This window comes from Stigmatopora argus, chromosome 8 (assembly GCF_051989625.1).
Source record: "Stigmatopora argus isolate UIUO_Sarg chromosome 8, RoL_Sarg_1.0, whole genome shotgun sequence".
Taxonomy (NCBI): Eukaryota; Metazoa; Chordata; class Actinopteri; order Syngnathiformes; family Syngnathidae; genus Stigmatopora; species Stigmatopora argus.
In genome coordinates, this window is record NC_135394.1 from 5,312,655 (window position 1) to 5,327,975 (window position 15,321).

A 15,321-nucleotide genomic window follows, 5' to 3' on the forward strand; every position below is an offset into this window, starting at 1 on the left:
AATTCATATGAATATTACATTATGTTAGGTTGATATCCATTAGTCAGTATTCTTATTGTGGTTGAATGATAAGGGGTATTTAAGGTGGAGGCAGAGGATATAACACAATTCTGTCCTAAAACTGTTAGTGTGTGTGCACATGTGGTTCTTCATGTGTGATAGCATAGCCTTCTAGCTATTCTGACACTGATATGACAGCTCGGATTAAGGAGATTCAGCCCAAAACATCTTCTGTGGTCACAGGATTTCTGTGTCATATTTCCCCGCTGAGTATAGTAGCAAAATGGTATACAGTATCTGTCTCTTCCTCAGAGTTTTATTGAAATACAATGTTTAAAATACCTCAAGTGTGCGTTTTGTTCTCAGTGATTTCAGAAGATTGAACCGTTAAACCTTGACCATTGCTCAGCCCTAGTTTTATCGTGATATGAACTGAACCTACAAACACTGGGTAAATTGTTGCATATTTGAGTTTTTAAAAGACCAATCAATCAAAAGCAAATATTCAACTATTTGTTTCTCTTGGATAAAATATTTACACCTAACCTTTACATATGAATAAGAGATGCTTCATGACCTACATGCAGCAAGGACAAGATGAGTGAGAGTGCGAGTGAGAGAATAATGAATATAAATATCTATACCTGAGTGGTCAGAAGGATTTTTACCACAGTGTGGTGGTTAACTGTTACGGATTATGATTTCAGCAAATTGTCAGTTTTTATTCATATTAATCACCAATTTCTTGAAGAGATTCTTTGAAGAACAATACAATATTGGCTGAAATTTTTAAGTCTGTCATGAATCGATTTAACAGGCTTTGATTGACTTCTATTTATGTCCATTGTTCACAGATATAACACAATTACTTATATTTCTCCCAAATTAATAAAAATACAAAATAATATGGAAAAATTTGAAAGTCTTAACATTTTAGGCATTTCAGTGAAAGCGCTCGTAACAAAACTGCATAACAAAAAGATGATAATACTGATTGATGTTTTGTGTTTCGATTCAATTGTATAAGGCACATCATATTTTAAGCCGCAGTGTCAGTAACGAGTGCTATTTCTGTATTTGACACAAACAAAGGACGCACGGTTTTTAAAGACGCAGCCAGGCATGGCAAAACATACACCAGCTTAAACATACGGACACACACTAAAAACACATTTTTAAAAAGGCAACGGAAGCAAAACTGAGTTCGGTTGTACTTTATTTAGCCATTTTACAATGTACTCACGTCATCATCACAAATACATCAAAGTCCTCATTTTCTCTGTCCGAATTGAACAATTGTCCAAATCAGTCATCGAAAACGCTGATTTTTATACGTTCGTCCAGGCGGCCACAATCCATTCGCAAATAGTAGCTAGCTAGTACCTAGTGTAACTATTCCGGCGCTGCCTGCCACGCTTCGTAAAGCTGTGTTGATGTCGATGTCCAGGCCACAATCCATTCGCAAATAGTAGCTAGCTAATAGCTAGTGTAACTATTTCGGCGCTGCCTGCCACGCTTCTTAAAGCTGTGTTGATGTCGATATCCAGGCCACAGTCCATTGGGTGTATTGACAAAATAACTATATATCCAGGCAGTCACTGCGCAGTACTTTTTCCACAGGGAAAATAGTAGAGTCGGGGGCTACTTGCCGTAGTTGTGAGAGCTGTAGAGGATGGTCTACCCTATCGACTGATTTATTTTATTTTATCGTCATAACAATTTTAGTATTGGTCCATATATAAAGCGCACTGGATTATAAGGCGCACTGTTTATTTTGGAGAAAATTTAAGACTTAAGTGTGCCTTATAGTTGTGAAAATACGGTACGTTCATAAACAGCATGCAATATCCTGAGTACTCTGCCTCACAAATGAGCAGCAAAAAAGCGTTAATTCTTCAGAGAACAATCCTGATTCTGTGGACATCCATTTTTGATTCTCAACCTTGAAAGTTGTTTTTCCACAGGAAATAAAAACAACAATTTATAAGGCAAATTATTTAAATAGTGATTTAAACTATATATATATATATATATATATATATATATATATATATATATATATATATATATATATATATATATATAATGAAAACATTCGTAATACCAAAACAATGCAAAACATTATGGTTATGAATTAATAAACATGAGCTTAGTCTTGGGCACTCTTTCTTGCATTATGTATCAAGTGTAAACAAATAAAAAAGATGCAAGTAAAGTACTAGCTATCCACTTGAGATTGACATTGTAAACGTACTGCATGAGAATATATGTTTGTAACATCCATCACTTGTTACACTATTCATACTTGATCTTTAAGATTTATCTATATCATCTCCAAGGAACTAAATTGAATTATATATATATAACTCTCGAATAGAATGTATTGCTTTTGTTCACTTTTTATTGTCTTAACCTTCATACAACAAACTAAAGCTAATTTTACACAAAATATTAAAGTTTTTGCCTGTGAGTCTTAATAAGAAAGGATACAATAACTGCAAGTTCGATCTTGTATTGAATAGTTTTTCTTTTCTTTTCTTTTTTTTCTTCTCTCTCTCCCCAAGTGGCCACACTGGCTCAGTTTGTCAGAAGAATGAATAATTAACAGTTGCCTTCTGGTCATGTTTTTCATCAGTGTCCACATCCAAAGGTGAACAGCTCTGTGTTGAGGACTCCATTCACAAGCTCTTTTCAGAGAGAGCTGTTCCATTTCTATTTGACTGACCAAATTATTCAAAATGCTAGCTATCTTAAGAAAAGATATCCAAACTAACTGAATCTGATGAGAAACAGTACAGATAATTCAGATTTTTTTTTTAATGTGTGTTATTTAAAAAACGTTCATGACTGGTATAAATCAATGTCTAGATTAAGTCTTCTGCATACTAAGCAATCTGGCAAAACCTGATTATAGTCTTTATAAGTTAGTTTTCATTAATGGCCAATTGCCCAACTACTGCTGTGATGTGATTCAAAACCTGAATTGCAGTTATCCAATGTTGCAACTATCCATTAAAACTGCAGAGTATATACCTTTCCGGGTTTTATGGTGCCTGCTGTCCAAGACCAGGAAACACAATCTACACTATAGCTTCTAAAATATTTGTTCAAAGGCTATGTATGCCTTTCACGTGACATCCCATTTATAATCCATAGGGTTTATTACCACTTGTGTCCACCTTCTGCAGCTATAACATGTTCAACTCTTCTGGGAAAGATTCTCGCATGAATTAGCACTGTTTTTCAGAATCTTTTACAGTTGCATTTAATTGACCGGTTTAAATGATATGGCGTTAACCTTTTTAGTTATCTTAAAGGTGTTCTGGTGGTTAGATGTCAAGGACTTAAAAAAAAGAAAAAACAATATAGTTAATTTAAACAAAACTTAACCATGTCTCTAACTGACATTGTACACTAATGCAAAGTCATGCTGGAACAGGCTATACCAAGTTCGCACAAAGTTGTACTCTCTTGATTTCATCAAAATATTGCCCCAGTAAAATAATTCCATGCTTCTGCACCTTTGTTGGTAACAGTTTGGTGATAGCACGCTGACCGCACCAGTGCTATGCTTGTCTTCATCTTGTCTTCCCCTCAGCTGGTCTTGGTCTCGGCTCTCTAAAGTACTGGTCCCACACCTTTTTATCCCCGCTAACTGGTCAGCACATGATCATTTTCCCCTACGGCCTATGCAACATTAAGGCAAAAGACTTCAGCAAGCATCAGTTTTTCATTGATGCACAAGAAAGCTGCCACTTATTTTATTTCAAGGATGGAGGCATAATTATGAATGCTGTGGAAATGGCTTTATTCATTGTGGCAAGAACATGAAGATGTGAGAGACACTTTTGGAGTTTCCCATTGCCATTGGCATTGCACCATCTGCACAGTATACAGTGCTGTTTACAGCACACAAAGCTCGGTTAGGACTGCTATGAAATACACGAGTTTCTGAAACGTGCCCACAGTACGCTCGCTGCCATATTTGTTGTATGAACAGGGCTTGCACAGTGAGTCTGTAGGTGAAACAGTGTTGCCAGATTGGGTGAGTTGTTGTTGCTCTGTCTTTTTAATCTGGCGACCCTAAAGTGCAGCGCGCCATTTGTTTCTGATCCTTACACTTGAGTGTCAGTGGCGGCAGGTGTGCGCCGGGCTTAAAACCAAAACACTTACCAAGGCGCACTTAAAAGTCTTAAATTTTCTCTACTCTCTCTCTACTTCATATATGGGGGAAAAAAATTAAAATGTGTCATTCATTGAGGGTGCGCCTTATAATGCGGTGCGCCTTATAATGCGGTGCGCCTTATAGTCATGAAAATACGGTATTTATTTTACGGCCTAGTATCTATACGTAGCCCGTTGGTTGGGGAACCATACCCTAAAGTCTTGTTTTGGTGTCAGTGAGCTCAGGTCTCAGGCAACGTCTTGGTCCTATATAGTTTGATCTTAAGCACAACATTGGTTTACATAAAGATGCATGTACAAAATAACACCATTGCACACAAGTGTTGTGGTAGGAATACAGTTAAATGAATGCATCCCAAGGTAAGAAACAGATTGTATGTGGGATGAAAAGGTTTTCAGAATGAAACTAACTAAAGTGAATAATAGAGAGCTGTGGTTTGTTATTAAAATAAAAGTTTAGCGATATTGTTAATATTTATCATAAGTGCATGTGTACCTACCACTAAGAAAAGGTTTTTGTGATGGACAAAATAATAGCATTGAGCCTCAGGTAAAGCTGTGAGTAGAGGAGTTCGTCAGTATAAGCAAAAGGCGGGTGGGTGAGTGCACTTGCGTGTGCGCGTCTGTGTGCGTGCATGTACAGAGAGAGATTGAGTGTGCGAGCTAAAAAGAGAGGGAGGGAGGTAGGGAAGTGTAAGCCAGTCACAGCATCTCTCTTTCTTACTGCACCAGGGCTGAGGGACTCTTCATCCCATTGTTTCGCTAGCTGCAGAAATAGCACAATTCCATCTGCGCAGTCATCATTTTTTAATTTGCTTTTTACTTACTGTATTCCGCTTCATCTCCGTCTTAGTGCCAACTACAAAGGATTTACACATGAGTTATCCTGCTACGGAATTACTGGGTACGTTTTCCAGAGGGCAGTGCTTAAAACTGGGATCGTGATTGGGACTTTTTCTTTTTGTTTTTTACCTTTTTTATGTTTGTATGTGGAACACCCCAGCAAGTATTTTTTTTTTCTCCGTACTGAGACAAGAGTTAAAGGAAAGCCTCTGCTGGACTCCATCCCGCTACAACTAGCATAAGGTTACAAGATTCCTGGTCACAATGATAACTGGAAGAAAATGGGCCAAATCTTTGATTTTCCGTGCATCAAATTTCAACAGGAAAAAATGCAAATCAAGAGTTTGTGAGATGAAAAACGTGGTTGGCAGATTGTCCTTACACCTGCTCTCTGTGTGACACTGAATTGCTGAGGAGTCAAAGTGAGTGGAGCACTGAGTTATTCAGCTGGCCTCTCATTGCTCCTAGAGTCTGCTCACCTGTCTGCATGGGAGTCTAACATTTCATGCCCTACAATCTTTTTGCTTAATTTTTTTTTCTAACTTCAAAGTCCATAATTTCATAAGAACATTTTGGACTCTTGGATTACCACTCAAAAGTTGAATTCCTGGAACCCTTGTGTGAAAAAAACATTGTAGTATATATCGGACTTCCTTTTTTTAAACACATGGATACCTTGACACTGCCCTCCAATACGCTGTGTGTGCTGAGAGACTTGTGACATTATCTTCTGTGGAGATCCCCATGTTTTTTTTAGCCTGTGTCTGTGTTTTGACTCTCACAATGGTTAGACATACATGAGCTCCAGACACTGACAAGAGGACCACCAAAATAAGAGAAGCTTGCTGTTAAATGACAAACACAGCAACGCCTTTATACAGTAAAACTTGTGAGTTTATTCAAGATGTGAGTGACATGTGAATGTTGTTTGAGAACTAAGACAGCCAGGAAAGGATATCCACTCACCAAGAAATTACAACGGCAGCTACAGTTAGCATTTTTATTATCTCTGTATTAAATATCAGTCAATATGTTGCTCACATATTTAATTTCTTCTGGGAACCAGTCAACCCTAACAAATATTTTGTTTAATACATTAAGCAATTGATAAGACTTCTTCCCTTCGGAACTTCTTATCTCCTTCTTTGTGCAAACAGCTTATAATCACAGCCTCTTGGTGTTAGCCCTTTTAAAACTGGACGATAAAGCCCACAAGCTGGCAAGCAAAGCTGCTCACCTTGATGACAGATGCTCACTTCAGCTAAAATTCTGTGCTGCTAACGGTGTGAGAACCCCCCACCCCCCGACTCCAAAAAGCAACACAATCTTTCATAAGCCATGCTGTGCCAGTGGAAAACAAGGGCATCGTCCTATCCCTTCGAAAGCCCTAACGATTTTTCTCCTGTCAGTGTTCCCTTGATTGAGACTCATCAATGTGAGAGTCAGGCAAAAGAGAGCAAGGATAGTGTATTAAGTTCTATTAAGTGAAGGTGGCTACAGGGACCTGGAGAAGAGTGGGAGAGGAAAAGGCAATTTGCAGTTTTATGCTGTTGCCTTATGGACGTTGCACCATTAACCTGTCCCACTTGGATTTCAACCGCGAACAATGAATCTGTCTGACACGACGACTGACCCGATGCTCACTCTAAATAGCAGTCATGGAGACGTATTTTCCGTCCGTGCTTCGAACCACTCCTGTCCCTTAGGCTGGGGGCTAAAAGAAGGCTTGGAGGCTTGCATCCTAGAGACTGCTGTTGTTGTACTCCTGACAGTGCTGATTATAGCTGGTAACTTAACGGTGATCTTCGTATTCCACTGTGCCCCGTTGTTGCATCACTACAACACCAGCTACTTCATTCAGACCATGGCTTATGCAGATCTTCTGGTAGGTCTCAGCTGCCTGGTGCCCACATTGTCTCTGCTCCACTACCCGCCAAGTGTCCAGGAGCCGATCACCTGTCAGGTCTTCAGCTATGTCATCTCTGTTCTCAAAAGTGTTTCGATGGCCTGTTTGGCATGTATCAGTGTGGACCGCTATCTGGCTATAACTAAACCGCTATCCTACAACCAACTGGTAACGCCGTGCCGGCTACGAGGCTGCATCACCCTCATTTGGGTTTACTCTAGCCTGGTCTTCTTGCCCTCTTTTTTTGGGTGGGGCAAGCCTGGCTACCACGGGGACATTTTTGAATGGTGTGCACGTTCTTGGCCAACCTCAGCCCTCTTTACGGGGTTTGTTGTCTGTTTGCTATATGCACCTGCTGCACTTGTGGTCTGTTTTACCTACTACCACATCTTTCGGATTTGCCAGCAGCACAATAGGGAGATCAATGAACGACGGGCACGTTTTCCAAGCCAAGAGATGGAAACTGTCGAAGGAGATCGGGATGGCCATCAAGGAGGACATGGACCTGATCGACGCTATGCGATGGTGCTCTTCCGAATTACAAGCGTTTTCTATATGCTCTGGCTACCCTACATCATATACTTTGTGTTGGAAAGTTCCCATGTCCTGGACAGCCCAGCGCTTTCCTTCATTACCACTTGGCTAGCAATTAGCAACAGTTTTTGCAACTGTCTCATCTACAGCCTGTCCAACAGTGTGTTTCGCTTAGGCATGCGCAGGCTCTCACAGACACTTTGCTCCTTCAGCCACTGTGCTGCTGATGACCGGGACCTTGGAAAGCCAAAACCAAGAAAACGGGCGAACTCCTGCTCCATCTGAATTTGTGACTTTTTAAAAGTATCACGAAATGGACTGGACATTACAAACCACGTACATCACATCATTATTTAATTCAGAGTAAAAACAAAACAAAGTAAGGTATGTTTTTAACTTGATACTAGTGTTATTCCTCTGGGCAAGATGCTTTAAATTTTGAGTACAAGTGTGAATTATTTACATTGAAAACATTTTCAATTAAAGAGTCAAAAATTGGGAATTCTTGCACTCGATCACATAGGATGGCTTCTTTGACATCAGGCCTGGCCATGCCACTGATTTATTTCCAGATTTTTTTTTTAGAATGTAGCATCAAATGAATATTTTGGTTGAAATTAGCTCTGCAAAATCCCCTCCCAACATGCCTATGTATAGATGTATTTGGAGGTTGTTAATGACTATTAATCTGTTGACAGCCGTGATGCTGTTTTAGCTTTTGAAATCCATTTAAGATTATAAGGAACATCACGATATCTGCCACGTCTCAATCCACATTTTTAATTGGTTGTCATTAGCTACAGGATATTTAGCAATTTAAAAATTCAGCTGTTTATTCAAACTGAAACAGAAAAGACCTTCAAACAACACAGTGACAACAATGTGATCGGATATACACTTCAGTATTAGCAAAACAAAATAATTGGTTTTAGGACTTTAATGAATAGGCTCCTGACATATTTCCTCTTTGTTGTAATTTTTCAAATTATATTCTTTAACAGTATAAACCCTTTATTCTTATTTTGATTACTGAAGATGAGCATTCCATAACATTTGGCAATTGATAGACAAGAGTTGTCATGTTTTATATTTATATAACAGGTAAACTGAAGGTCAATCAGAATTTTTGAAATGCTTTTTAAATATTAAAAACAATTAAAATATTTCAGAGCAATTGCTTTCTTGGTATTTAAACATTCAAATCCCTGTATCAATCCATTTGATATAAAACCTATCTTCACTAGTGTTGTGGGGACATATCTACTGATTCTGAGACCGTTGTCTAAATTTCTTTGTCCTCAGAAGCCAGAACCAGCTGTAGTAAATTAAAATAGTCAAGATTATTGTTTGGAATTATTAATATTTCAACATTTGAACACAGTTACACCGTCTCCTGTTATGCAGAAGCTGTACATACAGTATGCACCAATCTGTCTTGTCTTTACACACTTTTGAACATGAGCTTTCTTATTTTCTTTTTTCTTTTATCAAAATGGTTCTGGGCCCAATTTAGTTTCTCTTAATTTATCGTTAAAGAGACATTTTCATCTCGGTACCTAATTGGGAAATTCATTCTCTATTCATGTAGGTTTTTTTTCTGTTGTTGTCAGGTTCGTAAAGAGCGGTCGTTGAAGGCAAAATACATGAACATGTGATCATTGTCTACTAGTTTCATGCACTATGAATGCTGCATTGGTTTTTGTTTTTGTCTGGTTATCATGAAATAATTTTGCGAAAATAGGACTATTGCATAATTATGTTTAATAGCATATTGTGGATTTCTTCTGTTTTGCCCAAAACCTGTGTTTGGTGAGAAGTATCTTTGACATTTCCCAATTTTGCGTGTTAAACAATTGAAGGCGTATCCCAATTCTATGTGAGGTTTATTATATTAAACTTTACACTACATTCTGCTGTGCCCAAAGCCATGACAATACTGTTAACTTCATATTGACCAAAACATATATGATGTGTTTTTACAGATTAGTTTCCTAGTCGTATATTAGTTTGAAAATCTCAAAAATGTAACTGTCAGACCAACTTATCATAGAAGCCTAAACAATAGTAAGATTCCTATTTGGCACACAGGAGATTTAAATGCTGTAGTTCCTTCAAGTGGACATATGGAAAACTGTCTGATGTCAGAACTGTTTCTTAAAAATAAATAAATAAACTTAGTCTAGATTCTGTGGCAACATGACATATATGAGGAATACCAATTGATTAACACAGAATAGCTGTGTTAAATGCTATCTGTTCTGTTAATGAATTTTTATGAAATGTGCTCTGAAAACGGTACTCGTGCTTTGGAGTAGATCATTGATGGAGCCTGAATATTTGTATACTCGTACGGTAACAACAATGTAACGTTAGTGCAAAACTTTTAGATTTGGTACCAAAATATCATCCAATTCAAAACGTAGTGGGTTTATAGTATTGGGTCAGACGTTTCCAAAATCCTTATTGTTTTGTTGTGTTTTTTTTTTAAAGCTAATTTCAATTTGTGTTTGGCTATCTGTCTCCAAGGCCCATTAAATTCATAGTCAGGAGCAATGTCTGGAAGAAGAAAAAAATCACATTGGAAATTTTGGGAAATAAAGGTGCAGTTAAAAATGTTTTTGAATTAAACTATTACAGTATTTATTGAAAATACTGTGTGTAAACCTTTGCACAATCTGTAAATGCCTAAAGTCTATGTGTGTTTAAAACCTATTGTACAGCAAATAAATTAAAAAAAAAGATATTGTATGGAAGTAATAGGCTACTGATGTTTTGACTATAAGAAACAGTGTGTTGTTAGGACAGTATCTATTTTTTTATTTTGGAAATGTTGTCAAAGGGATCTGTTTTGCTGTTGCTGCCAACCAAATAAAGGTGACAATAACAGTAACTGGATTTGAGTTACTTGGGTGCTCATTATATTTGAAATAATATAGTGCAGTGAACCAACCTTCCGCCTACGCACAATTGACAGTGTTCCCAACAATCCACATAGCATTGTAAACTCCCCAAAGGAAGGTCACATCCTGGGTGTGAACCCCTGATTTCATAACTGAGGCAAATGGGGCAAATTAACAATCATGAATCCAACTTTAACATTTTAGTACTGGGTTGCAAATCCTTTGTTGTCAATTTAAGCATGGAGTGTACAATGCACAGACCAGATGTTAGATTTCACCACTGGTGCTTTTACGCTCCTCCAGGCTTAAGGCTGTCTTCAGTTCCTCATTATTCTTGGGGAATTTTTCCTTGAGTTTTATCTTTTAAGAGTAAAATGCATGCTTAATAAGATCCAAGTCAGCTGATTGACTTGGCCATTCTCCGACATTCAAATTCTTTGATTTCTCTCTTGTTACGCTTTTTGTCTTTATCCATCTGCAAAAAGCTCACTCTAATGAGTTCTGAAGCATTTGGCTGATATTTGTTTATTATACTGCCCAGAATGCTTTAGAATCCACCCTGCTGCTTTTGTTAGCAGTCACATCAAGAAATACAGTAAAATACAGGGAACACGTTATATTGATAGCTACTGTATATACATGCCCACCTGCCCATGTCTAACCCAGTTATGTTCAAAAAAAATATTTACCCTAGCAGTGTGTAGCAGTCTTGTAAATAAGATTTAAATATTTATTTTTTTAGAATATTTTAATTTCATTCATTCAAAATGGTTTAATCTTTTCATTTTCAACTCTGAAAGATTGTATTTTATGCTAAGAATAGGGAAACAAAATCCCTGCTCATATTATTCAAGCAAATCAACAGTAGCTCTCCAAGCTGAGATGTGCTCAGTATTCATGACCTCGATCATATAAGGAATTCCCTTTTATATCCAAAATTGGCTTACGTGCACTGCTTCCTGCAGCTTTTGCTCATCTTTCCGTTTTTAATTGAACGAGACCATCTGACCTTCTTTGAGGTGGGGAAGTCATAATTTAGGGGAAGCCACTTCTTTTGTGCATGTGATTGCCACTTGGTGGTTGCACTGCAACATTTTTTTTTCAAAACTAGATGTTCAGTTTAACAAAAATCCAAATAATTGCAAGAATTTAAATATGTGCTAGTTGCGAGCCGCCTCGTGGTCTTAAAGTTCACTCGCTTGACTTCGGTGCGGGCAGGCAAGGGCTCGATTTCCGCTGGTGGCGGTATGATTGTGAGTTCGTATAGTCGTTTGTCTCTCTCTCTGTGCCCTACGGCTGACTGGCGACCAGTCTAGGGTGTAGTCTGCCTTTCGCCCAAAGTCAGCTGGGTTAGGTTCCAGCAACCCCTGCAACCATTTCCAGGATGCGCGGTATGGAAGATGAATGAATGAATGTGCTAGTTGCAACCCCCAAAAAAGCGGCGTTTCTGATTGTCACTTTGCACTATGACACACATCAGTTTCTTTGGCCTATTTACACAAAAACAACTACTCCTGTTCCCACGAAAAGTCGTGCATAAGTCTCTAAAAAATCTCAAGATTATGTTACATTTAGATTTTAGACCAATCACAAATAGTTGCTTTCCGGAATATTTGTTGTGGTTTGGCACATCCTATTATATTATAAGCATAAATGCACTGGTATACACAGTTGAAAATGACAAGCACAACATATCTATTACAAGGCCAGTAGTTGTTCTTAAGCATTAGCTTTTTCTATCTTGGTTCACAGTTCAGTGGTTACTCATAGAGATACCAGATATGCCAACTTCCATGTTCACCATTTTCCATTGCCTGCTCCTTTTTGGCTTGGCTCCAATACTAAGTGAGACCTGCCTGTGTTGTTGAGCTTGGGGTGCCAATAACAGCCACCTGTACTTTTACTTTCCCACTGTGTATGACACAATACACATTTTTGACTCTCATGCCAATTGGATGTGACAACAACATTCACCAGTTAAAGTATTTTTTTATAAATACATAATGCCTGTCCCCGAAAAATACCTTGACTTCAGTTCACTTCTACTTACAGTATATCAATAAATTCACAATAGTTTTTTTTCTATAATTATCTGCGGGTTCCTCTAAATACCTTTTTGTTACTGCTCAAACATTTCACATTTCGATTACAAAAGGATCACCTTGGCAAACACTGGCAGATGACTCAGAAGCGTAGTGTTTACCTTATACACTTGGGTACTAGCTCGCTGCTGTGGATTTCTCAATTTCTCTCTCGGGATAATTTAATTTCATCATTTGACATAAAGCAATGAAACGACTCCCCTGGTCACAGAACCTTTGCAATTCCTTAAATTGTAAAAGATGTTTAAAAAAAATAGTCGCTCCTTTCCTTATCACTTTCATAACATGGAGAATACCAACTTTAGGGTTATCAGCATAAAGATGACCTTTTGCTAATTTCATACCCATTTTAATAAATCTAGGACAATGCGTCAGGATTTTCCAAAATATTCCCATCTACTCAAGCCGGCATGTTGCATTCCAAAGATTTTGGCATCTGATTGCTTTACGTTCGTATACAACCAAATCTATTGGGCGCTGATTAGATTATTTTTTACCCATAATCCATTTTGCCATATCTGGTTGTAAAACACTATGTGACTCTAAACTGACTTCACGGGTAGGGCAAACTACATGCTTGAAAGGCATTTAAGTGGCCTCGGATGTGCCGAATCTGAAATGCCAGGACAAATAATTACCTTATGAATACCTTGAGTAGTAATACTCAACGAACTTTAAAAGTGTAGAAAAGCCTTGAAGCTTACAAGTACTTTGTGGTAGAACTCATAAAAGAGGCTTTATTGATGAAAAACCCCTCAGACTCATTGCTCTCATTTTAATATAGCTAGTGCCATATGGCATAATATTTCTAGAATAATAAAAAGCTATCCGTGTACATTAACTCCACTTGTGTGACTGAATATATTCAGAAATTAACTACCTCCTCTGTACATCATTGTCCATAGGCCAGTACATGATGGATGCACATTACACAGAGCAATGTACTCATTAAACAGCACTTGTACAAAAAAAAATCTCTCCATCAACCTTGGGGAAGGACAATAAATATTCATACCTGACGTGAAATGTGTGATTTGGAACAAAGTTTTCCCTTTCATTTGCAGCAAGCTGCCTGACACCGCTCATCCTCAAGGGATATTCAATATATTTTATGACTCCATTTTTTTGCACCCAAATGCAACACGGTTCTTCTGACTGATCCATTGTTTGTTGGAATAAAAAGTCAAGATCCACTAGAGATGATTGACATTTGAAAAATGATGTAAACGTAAAGCGGCGTGTGTTTGTGTGTACATCTACAATCTTTGGTAGATGGCAAGAATGGCGGCCCATTAGTTAGGCGAAAGTGTAGTAACGTCAAATGTAAAAACTCAATTTATATTGGGACAACATTTGTACAAAATATTTTTAGCATCGGTCTGAAATAGTTAGTATTCTTGTATTTAGCTTATTCATTTTGAATTTTCATTAGCTTTCACACTATCTTTACTATTGTTGGTTTGGATGTCACAAACATGGGGTTCTCCAGAAAATTGTTTTTCCATCTGCTGATTTGAATTACTCAAATGTTTCTACTTACGCTCACAGACTGACAATGTATCTCTCTTACACTACTACTGTAGGGTACACGGTCGATTGGTCGCCGGTCTTTTGGTCGCCCGGAAGGTTATTGATAATTACCATTTAAATCGTTGCTCAAATTCCCTAAATACAAACTGCAAATTACTATTTAGTCATACTTACTGCCCTATTAATTATTAGGCTAAAGAAAAGCTCAAAATTTCCCGTACTTTTATTGTTTTTTGTTGGAGAACTTGTTAAGACCCTGACTGACGTACCTTCCTAAGGGTACAACTCATGTACATACAAACTCTTATACACTCACACGTCGGCTCAGTGAAACTGCTCAGGACCATTGTTGGCTTTTATTGATGCATAGACCGTGTTGTTTTACCTTGTTTGGTCGTCGGTCTTTTGGTCACCGGTCTTTTGGGCGTCGGTCTTTTGGTCACCGGTCTTTTGGTCGTCGGTCTTTTGGTCACCGGTCTTTTGGTCGTCGGTCTTTTGGTCACCGGTCTTTTGGTCGCCCGTTGTCGCGGTCCGGGCGACCAAATGACCGGCGACCAAATGGCCGGTGACCAAAAGGCCGGCGACCAATCGACCAGCGACCAATCGACCACATACGCTACTGTAGATAATGTTTCATATGTAGTTTGTCCTAATGCTCCCAGAAATGTACAGAGCAAACCATGCCTTTTTCAATAGTTGAATTTTACAATTTGGATAGCAGTTAATGAGACCATTGATAGACAGGTAGTGAAACAAACAAAAGGCTTGAAACCTGAAGTAATGAATAAAATTGGAGTTAATGTATTTTACCTTTCCCCGTAATGAGCAGAAAGTGGTGAGTATGGCTCAAATTCAAATGTCTAGTTACTGATGGCAAAGTAGACTGAGGCAGGTGTTAGATTATAAAAAAAGTGTTCCTCCCAAATCTGATGTCCCTTCATTTGATTTAATGTTCCATGAAAGTATTCTGTTCATCCTCTGATTTGTATATTCTTTCTTGCTTATGTTGTGTCCTTGTATCAGTTATTTTCTGAGATGAAAACTCATCATCCATTTTATGCTACTCATTATTCATATTTGTAGATTTTACACGTTTTCACATTGTTGAAGACGCCAGCACTTTGCCAATTTAATTAGCCATTAAAAGATACAGCTTGTAGTAGATTAATGATACCACATGGAAACATGCCTAAGGCTGATTGAAAATTAATGCAGCTGCTCTTCATTGGTGTTTAGATTGTTCTGTGTATTGAATTTGGTGCATTTAGCCTTGTGAAACAAAACTATATTGTAGAATATAGGAAAATATCATCCATTCCAT

At 38.0% G+C, this 15,321-nt stretch overlaps 2 protein-coding genes across 8 annotated transcripts in view; both read left to right on the top strand.

Annotated features, from left to right (window-relative positions):
• The window catches only part of rabgap1l (RAB GTPase activating protein 1-like), a 94,216-nt gene that overhangs the window by 26,277 nt on the left and 52,618 nt on the right, over positions 1 to 15,321 (top strand). The window lies entirely within an intron of this gene.
• Positions 4,381 to 10,358, top strand: gpr52 (G protein-coupled receptor 52). The gene has a single exon (XM_077608050.1). The coding sequence runs from the start codon at positions 6,635 to 6,637 to the stop codon at positions 7,751 to 7,753; it is 1,119 nt and encodes a 372-aa protein (XP_077464176.1). The 5' UTR covers positions 4,381 to 6,634; the 3' UTR covers positions 7,754 to 10,358.

Coding starts and splice junctions, on each gene's coding strand:
- gpr52 (XM_077608050.1), top strand. CDS start 6,635: ATGAATCTGTCTGACACGACGACTGACCCGATGCTCACTCTAAATAGC.